At 41.5% G+C, this 26,447-nt stretch overlaps 1 protein-coding gene across 1 annotated transcript in view; it reads left to right on the top strand.

The window, feature by feature from the left end:
* spg11 (SPG11 vesicle trafficking associated, spatacsin) overlaps positions 1 to 26,447 on the top strand; it is a 48,073-nt gene that overhangs the window by 7,191 nt on the left and 14,435 nt on the right. Inside the window, exons 10-26 of the mRNA XM_010904547.3 lie at positions 1,108 to 1,286; positions 1,463 to 1,639; positions 2,055 to 2,126; positions 2,859 to 2,989; positions 4,545 to 4,720; positions 4,861 to 5,071; positions 5,588 to 5,791; positions 7,063 to 7,169; positions 12,620 to 12,765; positions 14,589 to 14,759; positions 15,667 to 15,733; positions 15,958 to 16,123; positions 16,550 to 16,758; positions 20,169 to 20,277; positions 22,612 to 22,771; positions 23,334 to 23,615; positions 23,841 to 24,041. Coding sequence (XP_010902849.2) covers positions 1,108 to 1,286; positions 1,463 to 1,639; positions 2,055 to 2,126; positions 2,859 to 2,989; positions 4,545 to 4,720; positions 4,861 to 5,071; positions 5,588 to 5,791; positions 7,063 to 7,169; positions 12,620 to 12,765; positions 14,589 to 14,759; positions 15,667 to 15,733; positions 15,958 to 16,123; positions 16,550 to 16,758; positions 20,169 to 20,277; positions 22,612 to 22,771; positions 23,334 to 23,615; positions 23,841 to 24,041 — 2,768 coding nt within the window. The remainder of the gene's footprint in view (positions 1 to 1,107; positions 1,287 to 1,462; positions 1,640 to 2,054; positions 2,127 to 2,858; positions 2,990 to 4,544; positions 4,721 to 4,860; positions 5,072 to 5,587; positions 5,792 to 7,062; positions 7,170 to 12,619; positions 12,766 to 14,588; positions 14,760 to 15,666; positions 15,734 to 15,957; positions 16,124 to 16,549; positions 16,759 to 20,168; positions 20,278 to 22,611; positions 22,772 to 23,333; positions 23,616 to 23,840; positions 24,042 to 26,447) is intronic.

Below are 26,447 nucleotides of genomic sequence, written 5' to 3'. Positions count from 1 at the left end.
CTACAGTATCTCACAAGAGTACACCCCTCACATTTTTGTAAATATTTCATTATATCTTTTCATGTGACAACACTGGGGAAATTACACTTTGCTACAATGTAAATTAGTGAGTGTACAGCTTGTCTAACAGTGTAAATTTGCTGTCCCCTCAAAATAACGCAACACACAGCCATTAATGTCTAAACCTCTGGCAACAAAAGTGAGTACACCACTAAGAGAACATTTCCAAATTGGGCCCAAAGTGTCAATATTTTGTGTGGCCACCATTATATTTCAGCACTGCATTAACCCTCTTGGGCATGGAGTTCACCAGAGCTTCACAGGTTGCCACTGGAGTTCTCTTCCACTCCTCCATGACAACATCATGGAGCTGGTGGATGTTAGAGACCTTGCACTCCTCCATCTTCAGTTTAAGGATGCCCCACAGATGCTCAATAGGGTTTAGGTCTGGAGACATGCTTGGCCAGTCCATCACCTTTACCCTCAGCTTCTTTAGCTAGGAAGTGGTCGTCTTGGAGGTGTGTTTGGGGTCGTTATCATGTTGGAATACTGCCCTGCAGCCCAGTCTCCGAAGGATCATGCTCTGTTCAGTATGTCACAGTACATGTTGGCATTCATGGCTCCCTCAATGAACTGTAGCTCCCCAGCACTCATGCAGCCCCAGACAATGACACTCCCACCACCATGTTTGACTGTAGGCAAGACACACTTGTCTTTGTACTCCTCCCCTGGTTGCCGCCACACATGCTTGACACCATCTAAACCAAATAAGTTTATCTTGGTCTCATCAGACCACAGGACATGGTTCCGGTAATCCATGTCCATAGTCTGCTTGTCTTCAGCAATCTGTTTGCGGGCTTTCTTGTGCATCATCTTTAGAAGAGGCTTCCTTCTGGGATGACAGCCATTCAGACTAATTTGATGCAGTGTGTAGCGTATGGTCGGAGCACTGACAGGCTGACCCACCCACCCCTTCAACCTAAGCAAATATTGAAATGTGAGGGGTGTACTCACTTTTGTGAGATACTGTATGCGAAATGATGATATGGTCTGTATTTCCAAGCGTACAATAACACTTGTCATATTTTCAACTTTTCCGCTCTACAGAGCTGGATGAGAACCTGCGGGAGTGTGTGGCTATATTGGATCGTTACATCTCGGACCTGCGAACATTCATGAAGAGGTACCCTTGGCAAACAGGGCCCGACACCTCCACCCCGATCCCATCTCCCACACCTGCACCCGAGGAGTTGGAGTACGAGGACTGGAAGTCCCTCTCTATGGAGGTCCGGTGAATTGCAAATGCCTTTTCTTATTACTTTTTTAAAGACCCACGGTTACAAACTCACTCCCTTTTTCACAAACACAGCACAACTCCAAACAACACTAGAATGAAAGTGGCTAATATTTACTCCACAACACTACTTGCATCCAAGCACTTTACGCGTTGTGCGTTCAACAGGAGGTGGTTCAGCGGGCAGTGCTCACCAAGCAGATCCCGAGGGCCCAGGCCTACCTGCGGAGCCGGAGTCATCCAGAACAGCAGCTGGAGGCGTTGAGGAGCACAGGGTTGCGTCTGGCCTTCTCCTGCCTCACACGCAGAGACCTGGAGCAGGCCACAGCACTGCTCAGGAACATGGTGAGACAATGGCTCTTGTCAGTTCACTTTCACCCATCCAGCCATGTCAGATTGGTGTTTACCTTTAGGAAGAGAGAGAGTCTTTTACCAGGGCCTGTCTTGAAAAACAAAATGTCATAAATGTAACCAGACAAAATCAGATAATGATGAGTAGTGAGTGGTTGGACAATATAAGAATACTTCAGCCAACTGGACAGAGACAGTTTTCTGTTATTGTGCTCACTTGCATTCCCTGAGCAAACAAGAATATTACAATGGCTAAATTTGGATTTATGTGTCTAAAATGGGGCGGAGTATTCTTGAGTTTTTATCTACTGTGTGAATAAACCAAAGTTGACCTTGGACAAAAATTGGAAGTAAGGCTCCATACTGTGGTTAACAGACCCTAATGCCAGACTTTTTTTTTTTTTTACAGGGTTTCAATGTAAAGAAGCAACTTCATAACATATGCCTCTACACAGACGACCGGGACCTTAGGGACTTTGTAGTAAGACAACACTTTTGACCAAATGCAATATTACGTCTAACACTGGGATTTTTCTGTTTGATGTCTTTGATTCAAAAAAGAAAAAAAAAAATCTCCCGGGGACCCCACTGAGGCTGGTTCACTTGGCCAGCACCATCTGGGTTTGGGGTTTTGTAACTGAATATAGTTGCTTTGCCTGCTTCCGGCATATACAGAGTTTCTGCAATGAAGTGGTAAATCACAAATATTATATCACAAAATTGGGGAGGAAGATGGGGTAAAAGATGAAAATGACTGGGGAGAAAAGTGGGGTAAAATATGAAAATGATCTTAATGATGATGATTGATGAATTTCAACGGGCTCCCGAATGGCATAGGTGTCTAAAGCATTACATCACAGTGGAGTTGTGTGCTTTTAACCCGTGTTATACTGATCATGCCCAGAAGCCCTGTAAAGGGCAGCGCAAATTAGTCTTTTTGTGGGAGGGAAAGTAAAATGGGATTCCACATCATGCATTGTGAATGTCTTGTTTCCTCCTGGTCCTCTGGTACTGTAGAAGCAAGACCATAATTAGAACTCGGACACCACGAAATTGTTTGAGAAGGTAAAATTGGGAGGGGAAGAAAGCGCCACTCACAGAAGTGGCTACACTGCATTGCGTTTCAACATCTACTTATGCTATCAACTTAACTCTGTAAACTTAACTCAGTACCTTTTGACTGCTTCAAATGTTTCATTATTCATGTGTACAGGTGGAGGAGTTGTCACAGCAAAGCTATTTGTCTGATGAAGAGGCGCAGAGGGTGGACTTCATCAGACAAATTGAGGGTTTGTGTGCTATACCTCAGACTCGCTGTACAGACCCTGTGGGAAGCAGACAACGGTATGAGATAAAACTATATTTTCTACTTCATTTGTAGAGTTTATTTCCAAAATGACATATCCATTTTCAGTAGTGTATGTCAATTGTCTATAATTATATAAAATACACATTTTGAAAGAAAGAGCTTTCTTATTTTTTTCACCTAGCCTTGACATGGTTTACTTTAGTAATAAGACAAACATTATTTTGTTTAAAATATATTAAAAGGTCATTTTATTTTAGAGAGCATGTTTAATCATATTTTTTGGCAATATCTTTTTAGCTGCAGCCACCTCAAATAAAAGAACTCCAATAGAAAATGTACCCTGGTTGATTTAAAAAAAAAAAAGATACATATTAAATAAGAATAAAGATTCAATAATTAAGACTTAACTATGCCCATTTCATCATAGGGTGAACCAAGAAAAAAATCATTTTTTGTTGTTGTTATTTTTATGTATGATAAATCAATGGGGTGTTTTGGATTTGAATATATTAATATTCAATACCTATAAAACTCTACATTCCCTTAATTTTTTCTTCACATTTTCTTGTCTCTGGGCCGTATACATTTAACAAAATATCACAATATAAGGCAAATCTTTTTAATATTGTGAAATGGCATTATCTATTACAAATACAAAGCTACAATATTGTTAGTCACCAATGTCCTTCGTTAACTTTGGCAATTGTTATCAAATCAAATTGATTTTAGAAAGCCCTTTTTACATAAGCAGTGGCCACTAGTGATTTTACAGATACCTAGCCTGAAACCTCAAAGAGCAGGCAACAAGAATTAATGCACAGTGGCTAGGAAAAACTCCCCAGTAGGGGCCAAACTTAAGAAGAAACCTAAGAGGAACCAGACTCCCAGGAGTGGCCAGTCGTTGGCTATGCCGGTTGAAGTTTATAGAGTTTTTTGGAGTACATGACCTTTAGGGACGTAATTACAGTCTCTACCAGAAGTGCGCCCACTTAACACGATTTTGTGACTACCATGCTTCACAGTAGGGATAGTGATCTTTGGGTACTGAGCCTTTAAAAGCTTCTAGCCTAGGCTAAGTTGCCATTAAAGCCTCCTTTCTTTTCTAATCTGTCTTCTACTTGCTCATTCATCCAGTTTGGAGAGACCAGCTGATATAGAGAGTTTTATGGTGGTTACATAAACCTTTCATTTCTTAATAATTGCCCAGCGCTTTGAAATCATTTCATCCCCATCCCCTGATGTCTTACCACATCTTTGTCCCATAGTTTATTCCAACAGAAACCGTTAAATCATTCTGAAGTCATGTGAAACACCACAATTTAACTCGATAGTGCCTAGAAACCGTTAAATCATTCTGAAGTCATGTGAAACACCACAAGTTAATTCGATAGTAACAGATAGTGCCTATTAGTTTCAGATTCCAGAGATTAGTTTAATGTCTTGCAATATTGTTTTTCTTTGCCAACAGTCTTACAATAACACCATTTATCACAGTAAACATGTTTTTATTTAAATGTTGCTCTACGTCAGTGTTCTTCATGTTTATAAGTAGTATACTTTACTGTGCATTTGGTCTTTTTTTGCACGCAGGGTTCCTCAGATGGCCCAGACAGAACCAGGTTCTACGAGCCTCTTGGAAGAGCTGGTAGGCCAGAGAGGCTCCCGGTCGGAACAGCCACTTTGGAGCTTGCTGCGTCTAGACTGGGCCCGACAATGGGATCACAACACCCAGAAAGTTATTGTGCTTTCACGTCTACAAGACTCAGGTAGGATTTTTTTTTTCTGCGCATGAGCTTTACTAGTTAATCCTGCCATGATAATACCTTCTGGGTTAATCAGTGATTTTTATTGGAGAAGCAGTTTCTTGCATTGTTGATAAAACATTGTGTTTATGTTTGACCAACAGCTGTGAGTTCCTCTGATCCTGGGGTCCTGTGGTCGTACCTCACCTCCCTCCATGATGAGCAAAGGGTCACCAAGTGGATCGAAACCCTGGCCACTCAGAATGGAGACCCATCCAGCACCACCCAGTGGCCCACCCTTGCCGCAAACGTGGTCAACAACAACACCCATTGCAGCGCCCACATGAGGGACCACATACTGCACATGTTGGCCAGGTATATCCTGTTCTGGGATCAGCTTTGTAATTTTCATAGAAAATTTGCAATCTATCCATCTTTCTAGGAAAATCCCAAATGCAAGGCTGGCTGAAGGTCAAATCTGACCCTGGAACTGGTATTGAGATGGTCACCACTCAGATAGGGCTTCTCCAGAGTCAGTATGCTGCTAGCTTGTGAGCTGCTAAGCTACAAAGTTAGTGTTAATCTTATGGGGACTGCTTGTAGAAGAAGACTACTGAAGCCAAAACATGAACATAAAAATAAGTTTTATATACGTGCTTGGTTCTTGACTAAGCTTATTTGGCAGATGTATCTTCAACAATACAAACCCACCATAGTTGAACAGAGTAGCAACCTCCCCACTTGAATAAAATCGAATGGTATGGTTATTGCACCCTTAACTCTGCTTATTGGTTATAATATGATTAATATGCAAAAATTGCCAGAATGTGCTTGTCACATTAGAAAGCTGTGTTAGTCGCTAATCTCCATAACCCACCACTCTCGTTTCAGGAGAGGATTATTCACTCAGGCTGAAATAGCTGACTTTGAGCAGTTGTTGTGGAGGCTAGGCCAGGCAGGTGGGGTAATGCAGGCCAACCCACCGGTGCCCCACTATCGCTCACCACAGGGACATGACTTTCACACACGCTTCATCCACCACTGCCTGGACAACAGCCTTCACTACCTCCTCTACACATACCTGGAGCACTACAGGTAAATTGACTTAAAGCAACCAATCAATATGTCATGAATATTTGCCAGGAGAATGTCTCTGGTGTTGTAGATTGTGGTGTATAATTGACCCCAAATGGGTAGATTCCTCAAATTCCTCAAATCCATCCTGGTAATTTAAAAACCATGGAAATCATTACCAGTGTAGGCTACTGATTAACCTAGAATTATTTGATTATTCAAGATTGTCAGATCCTTATGCAATGGTAATCAATTACCCACTTTACTTGGGGTGTATGAAAACCGATATGTACCTGTACTGCAGCAAATTCTACAGTTTGGTCCATTTTATCAAAGTCATAGATGTGTATCAATCCCATGGCATGCATTTTGAGAGTAAGGTTGTCAGCCCATTGTCCTAGGCTGGCTACATTTTCAATTTGTGCCTATTCCCATCATGGCCACCCTCCACATCAGAGATGTCAAGAAGTATTTAGAATGTTCCTTAAGCAAAGGGAGAGTGATGGTCTTGGTTTTGAAAGTTGGAAAACAGCAAACCTAATGATTTTCTTAGCAAGTTAGCAGCCATTGTCAAGTAGCAAATGTTAGTTTGCCACAGTTTACCTGACTATGGAAAACAGCAAACCTAATGATTTTCTTAGCAAGTTAGCAGTCATTGTCAAGTAGCAAATGTTAGTTAGCCACAGTTTACCTGACTTGCTAGCTTAAAGTTTGGTTATTTTCTGTTTTTAATTCCTATTTACAAACTATTTACAGTTGAATGCTAAAGTAGGTGTCTAGTTAGTTCTCCAGGAATGTTTTGTAGGCTGATTGAGTCTTTTACTGAGTGTCTTATTACTAATATCCATTGCTAAATTGTCCGTCATCTACATGTTTTTATTGTTAATGCAGCTGGCTCTCAAACATTCCAAGAGATGCAGTTTTGTTGATAAAACATTACATTGTTGCCACTGGCACATTGTCGACATATGACTACAGTTTGCATTGAATTGTGGGTGATATCACCCCGCAAATGAACAAAGTTGTTCACTTGTCCCCTCAAGCTAAATAAAGGGCTTTGGTAAATTTGACTGCCACTTGAGATGGCAATCAACCTGCATTCTGTTTCAACATGGAATCTCCAAAGGGAAAAATGTGATTACACTGCAGCCCTAATCATCCCTGGCATCCAACTGCCTGATTCATCCTCTCTCCTACCCTGTACATTCTATTACAAATGCAATTAATAATGTATGTAGGATGCTCTGGATCAGAACATCAGCTAAATTCATATTTTTTTTACTCTCTATCAGGTTAACACCCAGGAATTGCCTTGCTCTAGCTGATAAGAGTCTGTATGAAAGTCAACCGTGGTTTGAAATGATGGTGAAAATTCAGGAGATTACCAGAGACCTATCAGGTATTTCAGTTTTTTCAAAAAATGTAAAGAAACAACAAGTGATGTTTTTAAAAATATATTTACAGTACAATTCAAACGTTTGGACGCACCCATTTAATTGACCCATTGACATTGTAGATATGGAATCATATACAGTGGGGAGAACATGTATTTGATACACTGCCGATTTTGCAGGTTTTCCTGCTTACAAAGCATGTAGAAGTCTGTAATTTTTATCATAGGTACTCTTCAACTGTGAGTGACGGGATCTAAAACAAAAATCCAGAGCATTGTATGATTTTTAAGTAATTCATTTGCATTTTATTGCATGACGTAAGTATTTCATACATCAGAAAAGCAAAACTTAATATTTGGTACAGAAATCTTTGTTTGCAATTACAGAGATCATACGTTTCCTGTAGTTCTTGACCAGGTTTGCACACACTGCAGCAGGGATTTTGGCCCACTCCTCCATACAGACCTTCTCCAGATCCTTCAGGTTTCAGGGCTGTCGCTGGGCAATACGGACTTTCAGCTCCCTCCAAAGATTTTCTATTGGGTTCAGGTCTGAAGACTGGCTAGGCCACTCCAGGACCTTGAGATGCTTCTTACGGAGCCACTCCTTACTTGCCCTGGCTGTGTGTTTTCAGGTCGTTGTCAATCCATCTTCAATGCTCTTACTGAGGGAAGGAGGTTGTTGGCCAAGATCTCGCGATACATGGCCCCATCCATCCTCCCCTCAATACGATGCAATCATCCTGTCCCCTTTGCAGAAAAGCATCCCCAAAGAAATATGTTTCCACCTCCATGCTTCACGGTTGGGATGGTGTTCTTGGGGTTGTACTCATCCTTCTTCTTCCTCCAAACACAGCGAGTGGAGTTTAGACCAAAATGCTCTATTTTTGTCTCATCAGATCACATGACCTTCTCCCATTCCTCCTCTGGATCATCCAGATGGTCATTGGCAAACTTCAGACGGGCCTGGACATGCGCTGTCTTGAGCCGGGGGACCTTGCGTGCGTGGTGTGTTACTAATGGTTTTCTTTGAGACTGTGGTCCCAGCTCTCTTCAGGTTATTGACCAGGTCCTGCCTGGTTCTGGGCTGATCCCTCACCTTCCTCATGATCTTTGATGCCCCACGAGGTGAGATGTTGCATGGAGCCCCAGACCGAGGGAGATTGACCGTCATCTTGAACTTCTTCCATTTTCTAATAATTGCGCCAACAGTTGTTGCCTTCTCACCAAGCTGCTTGCCTATTGTCCTGTAGCCCATCCCAGCCTTGTGCAGGTCTACAATTTTATCCCTGATGTCCTTACACAGCTCTCTGGTCTTGGCCATTGTGGAGAGGTTGGAGTCTGTTTGATTGTTTGTGGACAGGTGTCTTTTATACAGGTAACGTGTTCAAACAGGTGCAGTTAATACAGGTAATGAGTGGGGAACAGGAGGGCTTCTTAAAGAATAACTAACAGGTCTGTGAGAGCCGGAGTTCTTACTGGTTGGTAGGTGATCAAATACTTATGTAATGCAATAAAATGCAAATAAATTATTTAAAAATCATACAATGTGATTTTCTGGATTTTTTAAAATATATTCCGTCTCTCACAGTAGAAGTGTACCTATGATAAAAATGACAGACTTTTACATGCTTTGTAAGTAGGAAAACCTGCAAAATCGGCAGTGTATCAAATACTTGTTCTCCCCACTGTGTGTGTGTGTGTGTGTGTGTGTGTGTGTGTGTGTGTGTGTGTGTGTGTGTGTGTGTGTGTGTGTGTGTGTGTATTGACGTATGGATGCATGTATGCATGTATGTATGGATGTGTGTATTGATGTATGGATGCATATATGTATGGATGTGTGTATTGACATGGATGCATATATGTATGGATGCATATATGTATGGATGTGTGTATGTATGGATGTGTGTATGTACAGCTCTGGATTAAAAAAGTTCAAAGACCACTGCACCTTTTTTCTTTCCTTTCCAAAAAAGTTGAAAAGGAAGGTTGTGAGTGTGGAACAGAAGGATTAAAATAAAGAGACCAATGCAAATTGAACACTTCTGTTCCTCACTCAAAACTTTTCTTTTAAATGTTTTTGGACAGGAAAGAAAAAGGTGCATCGGTCTCTTAATTGTTTCCAGAGATGTATGTATGGATGTGTGTATGTATGCATGTGTACAGTACAGTGGATATAAAGTCTACACACCCCTGTTAAAATGCCAGGTTCTTGTGATGTAAAGGATGAGACAAAGATACACTCACCTAAAGGATTATTAGGAACAAATGTCTCATTAATGCAATTATCTAATCAACCAATCACATGGCAGTTGCTTCAATGCATTTGGGGGTGTGGTCCTGGTCAAGACAATCTCCTGAACTCCAAACTGAAAGAAAGGTGATTTAAGCAATTTTGAGCATGGCATGGTTGTTGGTGCCAGACGGGCCAGTCTGAGTATTTCACAATCTGCTCAGTTACTGGGATTTTCACGCACCACCATTTCTAGGGTATACAAAGAATGGTGTGAAAATGGAAAAACATCCAGTATGCAGCAGTCCTGTTGGCAAAAATGCCTTGTTGATGCTAGAGGTCAGAGGAGAATGGGCCGACTGATTCAAGCTGATAGAAAAGCAACTTTGACTGAAATAACCTCTCGTTACAACCGAGGTATGCAGCAAAGCATTTGTGAAGCCACAACATGGACAACCTTAGGGCGGATGGGCTACAACAGCAGAAGACCCCACCGGGTACCACTCATCTCCACTACAAATAGGAAAAAGAGGCTACAATTTGCACAAGCTCACCAAAATTGTACAGTTGAAGACTGGAAGAATGTTGCCTGGTCTGATGAGTCTCGATTTCTGTTGAGACATTCAGATGGTAGAGTCAGAATTTGGCGTAAACAGAATGAGAACATGGATCCATCATTCCTTGTTACCACTGTGCAGGCTGGTGGTGGTGGTGTAATGGTGTGTTTTCTTGGCACACTTTAGGCCCCTTAGTGCCATTTGGGCATCGTTTAAATGCCACGGCCTACTGACCATGTCCATCCCTTTATGACCACCATGTACCCATCCTCTGATGGCTACTTCCAGTAGGATAATGCACCATGTCACAAAGCTCGAATCATTTCAAATTGGTTTCTTGTCTGAACTTTTTCCACCTTTAATGTGACCTATAATGTCCATCCATCCATCTTCTTCCGCTTATCTGGGGCCGGGTCGCGGGGGCAGCAGTCTAAGCAGGGATGCCCAGACTTCCCTCTCCCCAGACACTTCCTCTAGCTCTTCCGGGGGGACACTGAGGCGTTCCCAGGCCAGCCGGGAGACATAGTCCCTCCAGCATGTCCTAGGTCTTCCCCGGGGAAGGCGTTCCGGAGGCATCCGAAACAGATGCCCACGCCACCTCAGCTGACCCCTCTCGATGTGGAGGAGCAGAGGCTCTACTCTGAGCTCCTCCCGGGTGACCAAGCTTCAACATCATCTGCAAAGAGCAGAGACGAAATCGTGTGGTCCCCAAATCTGACACCCTCCGGCCCCTGACTGCGCCTAGAAATTCTGTCCATAAAAATTACGAACAGAACCGGTGACAAAGGGCAGCCCTGCCGGAGTCCAACATGCACTGGGAACAAGTCTGAATTACTGCCGGCAATGCGGACCAAGCTCCTGCTTCGGTTGTACAGGGACCTGACAGCCCTTAGCAAAGGACCCAGGACCCCATATTCCCGAAGCACCCTCCACAAGATGCCACGAGGGACACAGTCGAATGCCTTCTCCAAATCCACAAAACACATGTGGATTGGTTGGGCAAACTCCCATGAACCCTCCAACAGCCCGTAGAGGGTATAGAGCTGGTCCAGTGTTCCACGGCCCGGACGAAAACCACACTGTTCCTCCTGAATCTGAGGTTCTACTATCGGCCGTATTCTCCTCTCCAGAACCCTGGCATGACCTATAATGTGAACAATTCAATTGAAAAACTGAAATCTTTGAGAAAACAAATTAACTCACATTAACCTGGTTGCATAAGTGTGCACACCCTTAAACTAATACATTGTTGAAGCACCTTTTGATTTTATTACAGCACTTAGTCTTTTTGGGTAGGAGTCTATTAGCATGGCACATCTTGACGTGGCAATATTTGCCCACTCTTCTTTGCAAAAGCACTCCAAATCTGTCAGATTGCGAGGACATCTCCTGTGCACAGCCCTCTTCAGATCACCCCACAGATGTTCAATTGGTTTCATGTCTGGGCTCTGGCTAAGCCATTCCAAAACATTAATCTTCTGGTGAAGCCATGCTTTTGTGGATTTGGATGTGTGCTTTGGGTCGTTGTCATGCTGAAAGCTGAACATCCTCTTCATCTTTAGCCTTCTAACGGACGCCTGAAGGTTTTGTGCCACAATTGCCTGATATTTGGAACTGTTCATAATTCCCTCCTCCCTGACTAAGGCCCCGGTTCCAGCTGAAGAAAAACAGCCCCAAAGTATGATGCTGCCACCACCATGCTTCACTGTGTGTATGATGTTTTTTGGGTGATGTGCAGTGACCAAGATCAACGTATTTGGTTCAGATGATGACACACAGCGTGTGTGGCGGCAACCAGGTGAGGAGTACAAAGACAAGTGTCTTGCCTACAGTCAAGCATGTTGGTTGGAGTGTCATGGTCTGGGGCTGCATGAGTGCTGCCAGCACTGGGGAGCTACAGTTCATTGAGGGAACCATGAATGCCAACATGTACTGTGACATACTGACGCAAAGCATGATCCCCTCCCTTCAGAGACTGGGCTGCAGGGCAGTATTCCAACATGATAACGAACCACAAACACCCCTCCAAGACAACCACTGCCTTGCTGAAGAAGCTGAGGATAAAGGTGATGGTCTGGCCAAGCATTTTTCCAGACCAAAACACTTTTGAGCATCTGTGGGGCATCCTCAAATGGAAGGTGGAGGAGTGCATGGTCTCTAACATCCACCAGCTCTGTTATGTTGTCATGGAGGAGTGGAAGAGGACTCCAGTGGCAACCTGTTAAGCTCTGGTGAACTCCATGCCCAAGAGGGTTAAGGCAGTGCTGAAATATTATGGTGGCCACACAAAATATTGACACTTTGGGCCCAATTTGGACATTTTCACTTAGTGGTGTACTCACTTTTTTTTACCAGCAGTTTAGACATTAATGGCTGTGTGTTGTGATATTTTGAGGGGACAGCTGTTTACAAGCTGTACACTCACTACTTTAGGTTGTAGCAAAGTGTCTTTCTTCAGTGTTGTCACATGAAAAGATATAATGAAATATATGCAAAAATGTAAGGGGCGCACTCTCTTTTGTGAGATTTTGTATGTGTATATGCATGTGTGAGTGTGTGTGTGTGTGTGTGTGTGTGTGTGTGTGTGTGTGTGTGTGTGTGTGTGTGTGTCTATAATAAATAAATATATAATGTAGTGGTAAAATAAATGTGTCCCTCTCCTGTAGATCCAAATCGTGTGTTCCAGGCCAGTCTGACAAGTGCCCAGGTCCTCATCCAAGGCAGCCAGGCCACAGTTAGCAGCATGCTCTTGGAGGGACACAGCCTCCTGGCCCTCGCCACCATCATGTTTGCCCCAGGTGGCATCGACCAGGTCTGGATTTTTCTCTAAAGCCTTGTTTTGTAAATACTTTTCGAATTGCACCAGAGAATGTAATTACTTGTTGCCAAATCATAGGATTCAATTAAAGTTAAATGCTCGGATTCAGCTATGTCCAAGGAAGTAGCAACTGTGGAATAGACTTTTCATGCATGATTTAAGTTAATTGCATTTCCCTGTGCCATTTTTGGAATGCACTGATCAGGCTGGTTCCACTAGTGACTAGAATAATGGCCACAAGGCTAACTGCTCTATCAATGCCAAGTAAAATCCTGTATTAATGAGTTTCACTTCCATCATTTTGTCATGTCATTGCCGCTGTTATCAATATTCTACAGATGCCTAAGGCATGTTAATGCCAAATCGATTAAATGTCCGGTCTTTCGTAATGGGGGTTTTCAACTCTTTCTATATTATACTATTGTGGCTTGGAAAAATAATTACATATTTTTGCAGCTAATAACTAGCAGTACAAAATTATATAATAATATTTTCCTTAAGTTTAATTTTAGGCCAGATGCACTTTATGGTCTAACCAATCCAGGGAATCAATTTATGTTATATTTTGGCGGTAAGAAAACATACCTGTATACATACAGTAGGGTGGTGTTGCTCACCAATGATAACGTTGTCATTCATTGAATTCTCCTTGCCAATGCAAATGATCTCGTTTTAACATGCCAGAAATTTAGCTAACATCGATTTTACTGTTTCTGGCGTTGTCCGGTCTTTTTAAAAAAAATAGTTCAGTATATTTCTTTTATCTTTTTTGCTAACTACTGATGTGCCGTGTTTGCTAGTACTGTCCTTCCATGTTTTTCACTGCGCGGGGATTCACTGCTGTAGCTGTTTTTTGACAGTTGCCGTGGGTGATTATTTATGTGTGAGATCGAAGTATTATTCATATTAATGAGGATTAAGTACACCCCAAATATCGGCTGAAATGTGCACGGAGACTCAGTGCTTTCCAAATTATTCAAACCATTGACCAATTCTATCATATTACTGAATTGTAAATGGTGCTATATATTGACATGTTGTTCTGTTTGATATTATATTTTAAAACACTGACACTCAAAATCTGTTCTTGTTTGGTGACATTGGTTAATGTTGGCATGGGTTATGTTTGGTTTGCTCTACATGCTTTCAGTTTTTGCCTAAGTGTCTTGAATTCATCTGAACCCACAACCTTTTACAACATCGCTGTTGTGTCACTCATGCATTCAGATGGGACTTTTTGAGTAATGGCATTTTTCTTTCCAACCTCTACTTGGGGCTAGTTTTACGCAGAGCTATTGACATAAACATTGCTCCACTCCCAGCCAGTAAATGATGTAATGTATCTCCTTCAAAATGATTTTGTATCTCTGTGGCTTCTCTAACAAATCTTCCTGTTTGAGCACTGAGTTTTGCTTGCTTTTTGTTGGCAGTACCTGGGTGCTGTGATAGCTTCCACATCCTGATTATTGACCCAGCAGCTCAGCGGGATATCCAAGCACTTGGATATTATGTTGTACCCTTTTCCTTTTCTATGTGTTTTTAAAACATTTTGATGAATACAAAATCTCTGTTTCATGCCGCGCTTATGGTAATTCACCCTTTATTCTTTCTAATACAGTCAGGGTAATTTTTAATATCACATGATATATCCAACTTTGGGTCTTGCTAAGATAGTGACAAACCTCCTTGTTCTTATTAGTGTGAATAATTGAGATTTTATTCCTCAGAGGTGAAATATTGACCTGGTGTGACGACACTGTCACAATTCACTTAATTTGTGCAAACCCATTTGAGAGTTTCTGTCTTTTATTGTTTAGGTGGTCAGTCCGGAGGAGAGGGCTGGGAGCTCTGTCTCTAAGGTTGACCTCCAGCTACTAAAGATGGCTCTAAGCCCCTACCCCAAACTCAAGGCAGCACTCTTCCCAGTGAGCGGACTCAGAGGGACACCCGCCACCACCTCCGATGTCTCTGTCTATCACCTCATGCAGGTACCCCGTCCCTACAGTCCTGCGTATCCAGCCCTGTTTGCTAAATGTCTTTCATGCATGCCTAATGGCTCTCAGAGTAACTCACCACATGCATTATGGAGCTGAATAAACAGGCTTGGGTACTGTGTACACATTAGTGTTCAGCTCATCACTGATCACACAAAGGCCTGGAGTTGTAATAATAGCATTACAGAGAACCGCGCTGCCGCTCTGCATTCACGACATGGCACTCAACACACTACCCTGCTTCTGTGGTCAGTCTTTGTCAGATTTGAACCTAAACAGTGCATTTGACAGGTAGCTTGTTCCTGGTCTTGCTCCCACTTAGTTGCTGCGTTTAAGTAATTGCTTTTGCCCCAATCCTCCAATCTTTTCTATATTGATTTGGAACCATCCTTAAAAAAAATCTTAAAGGTGCACTGTGTGTTTACTTCAGGAAAGCATCTGAATTTTTTTTAAATTGAAAGTGGAGGTCTAGGTCTGTTGAACTTAGCGAGCGATAAAGCTCTTAAACACTAAACAGCTACCACTTGGACAGCTAGCTACCCCTCAGGCTACATATATTTAATGATGGATGTGCCTGCATCAGTTGTTTTCCTCTTGAGATATAAACCTACAATTATTTTTTTGCATTAAACTACATTGAGTACTGTGAGTCAGTCCATTCAATTTCCAGGTAAACTCTGTATTAGAGTCCATTACAAGTCAAGTTGATTTCATTTCCTCCTACCATTTCAAGAGGAAAGAGGCTGGTGGAATTACTGAGCCATGCACTTATTAATGGCAGTATTGTATGTCAAAAACAGAATATTTTGACCACATTTGTTGTGGACTATGCACGAATAGGAATGTAAATGAAGATTTCATACACAGCTGAAGTACTTCCATTACTTCTCTGTCATTGCAGTCTTTACATCCCTTGGATCTGTCTCGACTTTTCGGATGGCAGTCTGCCAACACGCTTGGCTCCACCGGTAGGTATAGGTTTTCTTGGCAGGTTTTCTATTTCACGTGTTTGTTAGTCCAACAAAAAGCTGAAGTAACTCAGTTCTTGAAAAAAGTGAATGTCAATTACATTCTTATGTGTGTATGTTAAAGGAACCTAGGAGCTCGCTATGGCTATGGATAGTTTTGGTAGTACTTTGTGTGTTTGATGAATTGTGTGATGTCATGTGAATACCCCTTTTATTCCTGTTAGAGACCTCAGTGGAGCTGCCTCATTTCTCCAGCCCACAGCTCGTTGGCAAATATGCCCTCATCGAGAACCTCAACTTCCTGTACTATCTGCGTCATGGGCGGCCGTCCTTTGCCTACGGGACATTTCTTGTCCAACATTTAGCAAACTCCAATGATGTGAAGTCACAGTGAGTATATCAGACTCTGTTAGGATATGTAAATTGATGTCAAAGTGACCTACAGATTGATCTAGAAAGCACAGGCTGCAAAGGCAATTAGTTTGGGATGGCTACTTAAAAATGTCTTGAGGATAGAATGATGGTCCCAGAAAATGATTTGATGTTTGCAATGATCTTAATAGTTAATTATGGGGCAAACTAACAAATGGCTTCCTTTGTGCCTTTAAGACACAACACAGGGTAATTAGAATCCGCTTGAAATAGTACATTGAGCATGAGAACTAGAAGCTTTTTTTATGCAAGCGCTTAGTTTTGCATTTCTTATCAGATTCACTCTGTTCTCATTCAGCCTGTAAGGTTTTTGCTTTATGTTATACAAGTTTGGACAACAGTATATTTAATTGTAATTTGTGGTGTCTTTTCTCCCTGGTTCAGGCTGAGCCTCGCTGCGGAGCAGGCCTACAGCCTGGCGATGATGCATTTCAGCGTTCCCTCTGTGGCCGCTGCTTGTGTTTGTTTCTGCGAACTCCTGGGCGTGTGTAGCCTCAAGCTGCGAGTGGACATCAAAGTCCTCAATCTGATTCTCAGACACTGGAGTCAAGGGCCTGGAGTGACCGGCACATTCTCCCTCAAACAATCATTAGGTACAGTCATGGCCAAAAGTATTTGCACTCTTATAATACAATCCATTTATTAATTTTTTTTCAAAAAAGTTGGGACGCTGGGTAAAATGTAAAGAAAACAAAATGCAATGATGTGCATATCATGTAAACCCTACACTGATCAGCCATAAGTGTGACCACTGACAGGTGAAGTGAATAACACTGATAATCATGGCACCGGTCAGTGGGTGGGATATATTAGGCAGCAGGTGAACATTCTGTGCTCAAAGTTGATGTGTTAGAAGCAGGAGAAATGGGCAAGTGTAAGGATCTGAGCGACTTTGACAAAGGCCAAATTGTGATGGCTAGACGACTGGGTCAGAGCATCTCCAAAACTGCAGCCCAGTTTTGGAGATGAAGGCAAGTTGGTGGTGACAGTGTGATGCTTTGGGCAATGTTCTGCTGGGAAACCTTGGGTCCTGCCATTCATGTCGCTGTTACTTTGACAAGTACCACCTACCGAAGCATTGTTGCAGGCCATGTGCACCCTTTCATGGCATCGTTATTCCTTAATTGCATTTGCCTCTGTCAGCAGGATAATGCGCCCTGCCATAAAGCAGGGTCAGGATCGGTGTGTATTCAATAGAAAATAGTACAAGACAACACATCAAATATTGAAACTCAGAAATGTTTTTGTTTCTTGAAAATTACATGGCCACTTTTAATTTGATGCCAGCAACACGTTTCAAAAAAGATGGGACAGGAGCAACAAAAGACTGGAACATTTGACTGGATCTGTTTTTTGGAATACAAAAAACAGATCAGAAACATGATTGGGTATAAAAAGATGATGGGTCTTTCAGAAGTTATGATACATCATTACCACATCATTATTAATGCAACAATTTAAGAATAATTATTCTCAATATAAAATGTCAAAGAGTTTGGGGATCTCATCATCTATGTTATGTAATATCATTAAAAGGTTTAGAGAATCCGGAGAAATCTCTGTACACAAGGGACAAAGCCGAAAACCAATATTGGATGGCCGTGATCTTCAGACACGATTCTGTAGTGGAAATCATTGCATGGGCTCAGGAACAATTCCAAAAACCATTGTCTGTGAACACAGTATGTTGTTGCATTCACAAATGCAAGTTAAAACTGTACCATGCCATGAAGAAGACATTGCCAAACCACATTCTGCATGTATTACAACAGCATGGCTCCATAGCAAAAGACTGGCCTGCCTGCAGTCCAGACCTGTCACTCATTGAAAATATTTGGTGCATTATGAAACAAAAGAATAGGACAAAAGAGATCCAAGAACTGTTGTGCAGCTGAAATCCTATATCAAGCCAGAATGGGAATACATTTCACTTTCAAAACTACAGCAATTGTTCGATAATGACTTTTGTAACTCCAGTTCTATGAGTGGAGCGTCGCCACATGACAGGGAATCACCGATGACTGCATATCTAAACCTTTCTCGTGAGGAAAAAAGGGAGACAGAGCAGAGTATGACAACCTCTTTTATAGCCATGGGGTAGATGGCCATGAGAAGTGTGATTTGCATATTAAAATTTTCAGTGACTGCAGAGGGGTAAACCAATAAGAGCGAAGCCCCGATGGGCAAAGCTTCACGATATAGAACTCCTCAGTTCCCAAAAGCTTGCCAAGTGTTGTTAAAAGAAGAGGTGATTCAACACACTGGTAAACATGCCACTGTCCCAACTTTTTTGAAACGTGTTGCTGGAATCAAATTCAAAATGTTTTTTTTTTTTTCCCAAAACAATAAAATGGCACAGGCTGCAATGCTGGTGACTGGTGTTTGAGCCTCGCCACATTAAAAACAAATTTATGCATAGGGATTTTTTCAGGATAGACAAAAACTTTTCTGGCTACAACCTTCAGTAGCTACATTAAAGTGAGCCTAAAATAAAACTGTTTACGTTTATATTGCGACTGTTTCTTGTGGATTTCTGAAGTACGCATCCATGCATGCTTTTTGGGGTAATATACAGTAGATAACACCAGCAAAAAGTAGGTGTTTCCACCATTCTCTCGTCTTTTCACTTGACGGAAAAGTCAGTTATCACCTATATTGATAGTTATTGTAACAATGTCATTCAAGAATGAAAGAAAAACTAATGTTGTTGTGCTATGAAATTAAATGGCTTTGGTGGTGTAATATTCATCTTCAGTATCGCTAACAGTTGCTCAATTCTTATGACTATTCCAAGTAGTAAGTTAGTAGATACTAGTAAGGCTATTACCGGCTAATAAACACTTAAAACTGCCATACAGTTTATTGATGCTATTTGTGGTGGAAGTAAACCTAATGAGAAACGTTAGCCAGTCTTATCTTGAGACACGATTCCGACACTCAGCGCACGTATAGCTTAGTGGGGTAGTGGTTAACACTAGAACCGCCAGGCCTTTTTGACCCCCAGTATCCGCCCGAGCCAGACGCCGTTTGGCATTATTAGCATACGAATCGTCATGGATTCGTATGCATGGATACTCTCCTCCACAGCACCAAATTCCAGCCAGAGCATCAGTTTATCTACTAGGTTGTCATCAAACTATATAGAAGTAAAAAAATAATGAATTACAGAATTTGTTTTAAATGGTTAATTAATTTGAAAAATACATGAATGTCTAGTTTTTCCTCTAAAAAAAGAATAAATAGAAAAAGTCAAGGTCCGAAATGAATAGGCTGTGAATGACATGTCTTTGCAGGTCTCTCCCGGGAGTTGTAGTGGGGCTATCAAAATGACTTCAAGACCAATGGATATATCTAGTATCCTAGATTGCTGGCATTTAAGATTTTTCTATAGGTGACATGGTTATCGAAAAACCGAGAGGAATTATTCGAAAATAGATGAGGTGCGAAAACACATTTAAATTATTTAGCCTAATACATTTGTAGAATATTACACTTCAGTAAAATTAGCCGAGAAAATTCAAAGAGAGACGATAGGATGTGTGTGCGATTTAGCTTCTCTTTCCCTCCTGAATTAATGTAGATTTAAATTTTTTATTTACATTTAGTGAATTAGCCTACACAATAAGCTGAATCTCCTATTGAAAAACGATAATGTGTGATAAGTAGCTTTGTATTATGTTTCAATAATAGCCTAATAAAGTTTTTGAATCCAGCGAGGGCAACAACATTAATCACTTCTTTTGTAACTTTGTGTATTGTCTGATAAACAAAATTTGGGAGGCAGAATTAAAATCTATGAGTACTGGAGTGGTATGTAGGAGCGGATCGAAACTGCCAGTGCAAAAGTGCAGTCTCATCCATGGCTATAGAAGTCTTTTGATTACAGTTATTTTGGCCAAAGACTGTGCTTCAAAATAACAAGTCTGGGGTATCAATAATTTTGGCAATGCTCTTCCTCTACACACATCATGCTTACATTGTGTTGTTCTTTCTTTGTCGTCAGCTGCTAAAGGCAGTAAGCTTGTGGAGGTTGAGAGGGAGGCTGAGGAGGAGCTTCTTGTTTACTTGGAGACAGCAGTGAAGGATGGTGTGGAGAAGAAGGGCATCGGCAGGTTAGTTATGTCCCTAATCGACCATGGAGACCAACACTGTTGGATCTGAGAGCAGCTGATGGATTGAAGGAACATGGTGAAACTTCAATCAAGCCTATCAGAAGGAAATGTTAAGCTATGGTAAATAGCTTAACATTACCCTCTGAAATACGCAGGTCTCAAAAGGTAATTCAGATATTTTGTGAAAGTTTTGAGACCTGCATATTTCTTTCGGATCTCTAAAAGAATCTGTGTCCATGGCATTCCAGATCACTTTTTTTTTTTTAAACATCTGGTTCAGAAATATTTAAACATTATTTAAAAAATTTAATCATATGTATCATTATTCTATTAAAATGTTATGTATGAATTGGCTTTTTACAGGAGGCTATGCAGTAAGACCTTTACATTTCCACTTGACATTTCCCTACCAAGAGTTTTTCTTTTAAATGTATACGACCGTTTAAATGTTTGGGGTCAGCTAGAAATATATTAGTTTTCAATAGAAAAGCAATTTTGTTTGTCCATTAAAATAACATTAAATAACATTTATAACGTTAATGTTCTAAATGACTATTGTAGCTGGAAACGGCAGATTTAAAAAATAAATAAATGTACAGAGGCCCATTATCAGCAACCATTAGTCCTCTGTTCCAATGGCGCTTTGTATTTGCTAATCCATGTTTATTATTTTAAAAGGCTATGTGATCATTAGAAAACCGTTTAGGAATTTTGGTAGCGCAGCTGAAAACTGTTGTGTTGATTAAGGAAGCGGTAAAACCGGCCTTCTTCAGACTAGTTGAGGATTTAGAGCATCAGCAATTGTGGGTTTGATTACAGGCTGAAACAAAGAACTTTGTCCATGTGAGAAATTGCCAAGAAACTGAATATCTCATACAACGTTGAGTACCACTCCCTTCAAAGTTTGAGAAACCGATGCCTCACAGGTCCTCAGATGGCAGCTTCATTAAATAGTACCCAGCAAACACCAGTCTCAACATCAAAAGTAAGGAGGCGACTCCAGGATGCTGGCCTAGGCAGAGTTGCAAAAAAACCAGCCATATCTCAGAATGGCTAGTAAAAAGAATAGATTAATATGTGTAAAAGAACACAGAAACTGGACAGAGGAAGATGGATAAAAAGGAGGTTCTCCTCTCTTCCTTCAAGCAATGCTCAAACCATACATCCCTACCCAGGCTATCACATGGCAGTTGCTTCAATGCATTTAGGGGTGTGGTCCTGGTCAAGACAATCTCCTGAACTCCAAACTAAATGTCAGAATGGGAAAGAAAGGTGATTTAAGCAATTTTGAGCGTGGCATGGTTGTTGGTGCCAGACGGGCCGGTCTGAGTATTTCACAATCTGCTCAGTTACTGGGATTTTCACACACAACCATTTCTAGGGTTTACAAAGAATGGTGTGAAAAGGGAAAAACATCCAGTATGCGGCAGTCCTGTGGGCGAAAATGCCTTGTTGATGCTAGAGGTCAGAGGAAAATGGGCCTACTGATTCAAGCTGATAGAAGAGCAACTTTGACTGAAATAACCACTCGTTACAACCGAGGTATGCAGCAAAGCATTTGTGAAGCCACAACACGCACAACCTTGAGGCGGATGGGCTACAACAGCAGAAGACCCCACCGGGTACCACTCATTTCCACTACTAATAGGAAAAAGAGGCTACAATTTGCACGAGCTCACCAAAATTGTACAGTTGAAGACTGGAAGGTGGTGGTGGTGGTGTAATGGTGTGGGGGATGTTTTCTTGGCACATTTTAGGCCCCTTAGTGCCAATTGGGCATTGTTTAAATGCCACGGCCTACCTGAGCATTGTTTCTGACCATGTCCATCCCTTTATGACCACCATGTACCCATCCTCTGAAGCTCGAATCATTTCCAATTGGTTTCTTGAACATGAACAATGAGTTCACTGTACTGAAATGGCCCCCACAGTCACATTCTAAAGAATGCTTTCAGCACCTTGTTGAATTAATGCCACGTGGAATTAAGGCAGTTCTGAAGGCGAAAGTGGGTCAAACACAGTATTAGTATTGTGTTCCTAATAATCCTTTAGGTGAGTGTATAATATTAATACGCTTTGGCACTTGTAAAGCTACAAGTGCCTTTTGGAGAAGGCCTTTTTATGGCTTTTGTTAAAATTTAGTAAAATGTCTTGACAAAGCGGAATTATTTCTTTTAACATGAACTCACTCATAAAATTAGCAGGTCTCACTTTTCGTGAGAAGTCTTTCTCCTGTCATGTCTTTTAGGTGTTTTGAAATCTCACAGTTACAGCTTTTGCTGTGCTTGTAAGATAGTTTGTTAAACTCCATTTACCCTGTGTTCAACTATCCAGGTCATCCTTCGAGGCAGGTCAGGAGTGGGCTCTACCGGTCCAGTTTTGCCAGCAGCATGCCCTGCCCCTGAGCAGTGTCTACCCGCTTGACTGTGCAGCTGACGGCCAGTGGCTACACTTCCTACTTTTTGTTCAGCTGCATAGCTACCCACCTCAGCAGGTACATCTCTGCCTCTACTTCCAAATACACTATTTATTATTATCATTACTATAATTAATAATTTCACCGCTTTATGACCTCAAATTCATTATCTTCAGCACTGTACCCGTATCCACGATTCTATGTTTAATAGTTACAAAATATTTTTGTGAACATTTTGAAGATTTGTGCCATGTTTTGAAAATGATTCTTAAGGAACTTTGAGTAGCATTTTGTATGGTCTCATTTCTGTCTATTAAGTGCAGGTACATGTCATTGTCCCGTGTATATGGTAACAGTAGTATGGTGCTGGATATTCTAAATCTAAGTGGAAAGGTGGTGGCATTTCCATTTAAGTGTCAGGCAAAAACTACTGTGAAATGGAATGAAAACTGCCCTGTGGTTTTATTTGTCTGTTAACTTTGTCTTTTGTCAAGTTCCCTGTCAGGAACATGTATTATTTTAATTGAGTCATATAGCTACAGGGGCCTAACTGATTGTAATCTTTAGATGACTGTTTCCCTAGTCTGTGTTTCTGTAGCTACATTGAGTTCTTCCCTCCTTCAATTCTTTTGATTGACAGGTGAGGACTCTGGTGGCCCAGTTTAACCGGGCCCTCCAGGCCCACCTGACCCTGGCCTTCCACGACCTACAATTTAGTTCTCCGTGGAGTTCGGGGGAGGTGGAGGACCAGCAGGCCCAGGGTCAGATCACCGTATCCAGTGAGGAGGTCCCCGACCCCCCCAGAGAGCTGTTCCAGGTGCTGCTGCAGAGTCAAGAGCAGGCCAGTCCCTGGAGATACCTGCTGGGGAAAGCCCTGGGTCAGCACTGCCCAATGCTCACCATACTAGCTGCCTGTCATCAGGTGGGGTTCTACCTATGAGGATTTGTGTTTAAGGAATTAGCATAAGAATCTGTAGGCAAAGATCAGAGGTGTATTGACTTTTGCATTGCTATTTGTCATCCATAAAATGTATGTGTGTTAAGTTTCCCTTTACATAAACTTGTATTTTTTGTTTTTTTATTGACCTAACTGTGGATGTGCGTTTGTGTGTTTTTCTATACGGTCTGGCGTGGATTTGACTGTCAGGACGCCGACTTGCTTCAGTGTCTCTGCGTCTGGGTCCTGACCTCAGTGAATGAGGTCATTTCCACAGAGGCTACCACCCACCTGGATGAGAGCCTGCAGCATCAAAAGTGGAACCTTCACGACCTGTCAGTCATCTGGAAGACAATGCTGAAGAAATGCAGGATCAGGCCTCTCATACGAGGCTTCCAGCTCTTCCAAAGGGTAAGCCAATAGAATGTGATGATGATGATACAGTGTGTCATTGTACTCCTGGTATTTGTTGACAATGAACTTTGAAAAACAATGAAAACAACTGTGTACAGCTTTCTGTATAGTTTTAAATGCCTTCTAAATTTATTCAGAGCTTTTCCCTTTCTTCACATTTTGCTGTGGTATGGAATTCATTCATAATTGATCAAATATGTTTACATCAGTCTACACACAATACCCCCCATTGACGAAGTGAAAATATATTTTTTTAAATATAAATATTCAGACCCTTTCCCATGTCATTCCCAATTAATTTCAGATGCATGCTGTGTCTTTTGATCAACCTTCACATGTGTCTGGATTAGAGTGTACCTGTGGCAAAATCAAATTATTGGACATGATTTTGATCTTAGGCCTGTGGCATACACCTGTCCACACACCAAGACAGGAACTCCCAAAAACTCTTCTTAGAGCTTACTGACCGGCCAAACATACCGTAAATCCCTGTTTATAACCCGCACCACGTCTTAACCACACCATTAATTTTATATCTTTGTGTGTACACAAACCCAAGTATTAACCACACTATGATACAGCTCTGGAAAAAATGAAGAGACCACTGCACCTTTTTCTTTCACAAGTTTAAATCTTTCACAGGTGATTGCTTGATGACGTACGTCTCGATCATAGCAAATATGATACAATTGACGTTAAATGGTTTTCAAAAACACATTTTATTCTCCAACAAATGAATTTGGTAGCACCCTATGACAGATTTTTAATATTAATGTGCAATATATGAATGAGTCATCATTGACCTTTTGCAAAAGCCACACCTATTTTAATTACTGTTGCTACGCCTGTCAGGCTGCGCTTCTTTGTAACCGACAACTACTGTAAACTGCCAAGCACAGAGGGGAATAGTAGCATATTACCGGCCAGTGTAAGTTATTCTTTTTGGAGTAATATCCTCCAGATCTGTGATATCCTCCAGATCGAGGCATTGCAATATGCAATCAAGGGATTGCAATATGCAGTGGAAGGATATGTTCACAATATTCAGATAGAAACGGAAGGGGACACAATAACTAAAACAACAATACAGAACTCAATCAAAGAATGAGAAACCCCATGCCATGAACTCAAATGCGACCAGCACAGCCTTGTTAACCAGTCATGCTCTTGCCCTGCCAAGTAAGTTCTGTTTATACAGCTATTATTGAACTCTTATCCTATCAACTCCTGCAAAAAGTCACATGTTAAAGTTAAGCCTATGAGGGCCCTGACGTAACAAGCTAATAGAGGTAGCTAGCTGTCTAGCTAACGTAGTAGTAGCAAGAAAGACATATGGTGACGATAGCACAAATTACTGTAACGTCTGCATTAGATAACATTGTTGTTTAATGAATAATGATGTATAAATGTTGACTTAAGCATTTCACAACCCAAGAAAAGTCACTTTAAATGACTCCTCCTTCTAAACTTTTCGGGTACCTGCTGTCGGATTTGCTGCAGGTCCCATAGCGAAGGCACACCGTTTCAGTATTTTGAGCCTTAACAACGAAAGCTTAACGGACCTTATTCAAAAAGTTGGAAAGGAAGGTTTTGAGTGAGGAACAGAAGCATTTAATGTGCAGTGGTCTCTTAATTTTAACCCTTCTGTTCCTCACTCAAAACCTTCCTTTCCAATTTTTTTGCAAAGGAAAGACAAAGGTGCAGTGGTCTCTCCATTTTTTCCAGAGCTGTATATACTGCATTTGCCCAGAGAATTGACCTTTTGCAAAACCCCTCCCCCAAACAGTCCTTGTCCAATCCTGGGCAACTCGTTGCTCCTTGAATAAGGTCTAAGCAAAAATTTAAACTTGTGTATTAGCCACACACATGTATTAACTGCTATGGTTGAAAATGTGCGACTTATACACTGTAGTAATTGGGCAAGAAGAGCCTTGGTCAGGGAGGGGACGAAGAACCCAGTGGCCACTAACAGATCTTCAGAGTTTTACTGCAGAGATGAGAGAACCTGCCAGAAGGACAACCATCTCTGCGGCAGTTCATCATTGTAGAGTGACTAGATGGAAAGCCCTCCTGATTAAAAGGCTTACTGATAGTATGAGGAAAGAGATCCTCTGGTTGGATGAGATCACAATAGAAATGTTAGGCCTAATTGCCAAGCACTATGCCTGGTGAACACAAGGTACTGCTCATTACATGAAGCATACTGATGCGAGCATCATGCTATGGGGATGCTTCTTATCAGCAGTGACTGGGAGATTGATTGAGATTGAGGGAAGGATGAATGTAGCAAAATAGAAAGTACCTGATCCATAGCACACAGGACCTCAGACTGGGTTGAAGATTCATCTTTCATCACTACAATTTTTTTAGTTTTTTTTTTAGTTGGCTTGGCAATAACCACTC

Source organism: Esox lucius, chromosome 19, assembly GCF_011004845.1.
Source record: "Esox lucius isolate fEsoLuc1 chromosome 19, fEsoLuc1.pri, whole genome shotgun sequence".
Taxonomy (NCBI): domain Eukaryota; kingdom Metazoa; phylum Chordata; class Actinopteri; order Esociformes; family Esocidae; genus Esox; species Esox lucius.
This window is presented reverse-complemented; position numbering and strand designations above follow the sequence as displayed.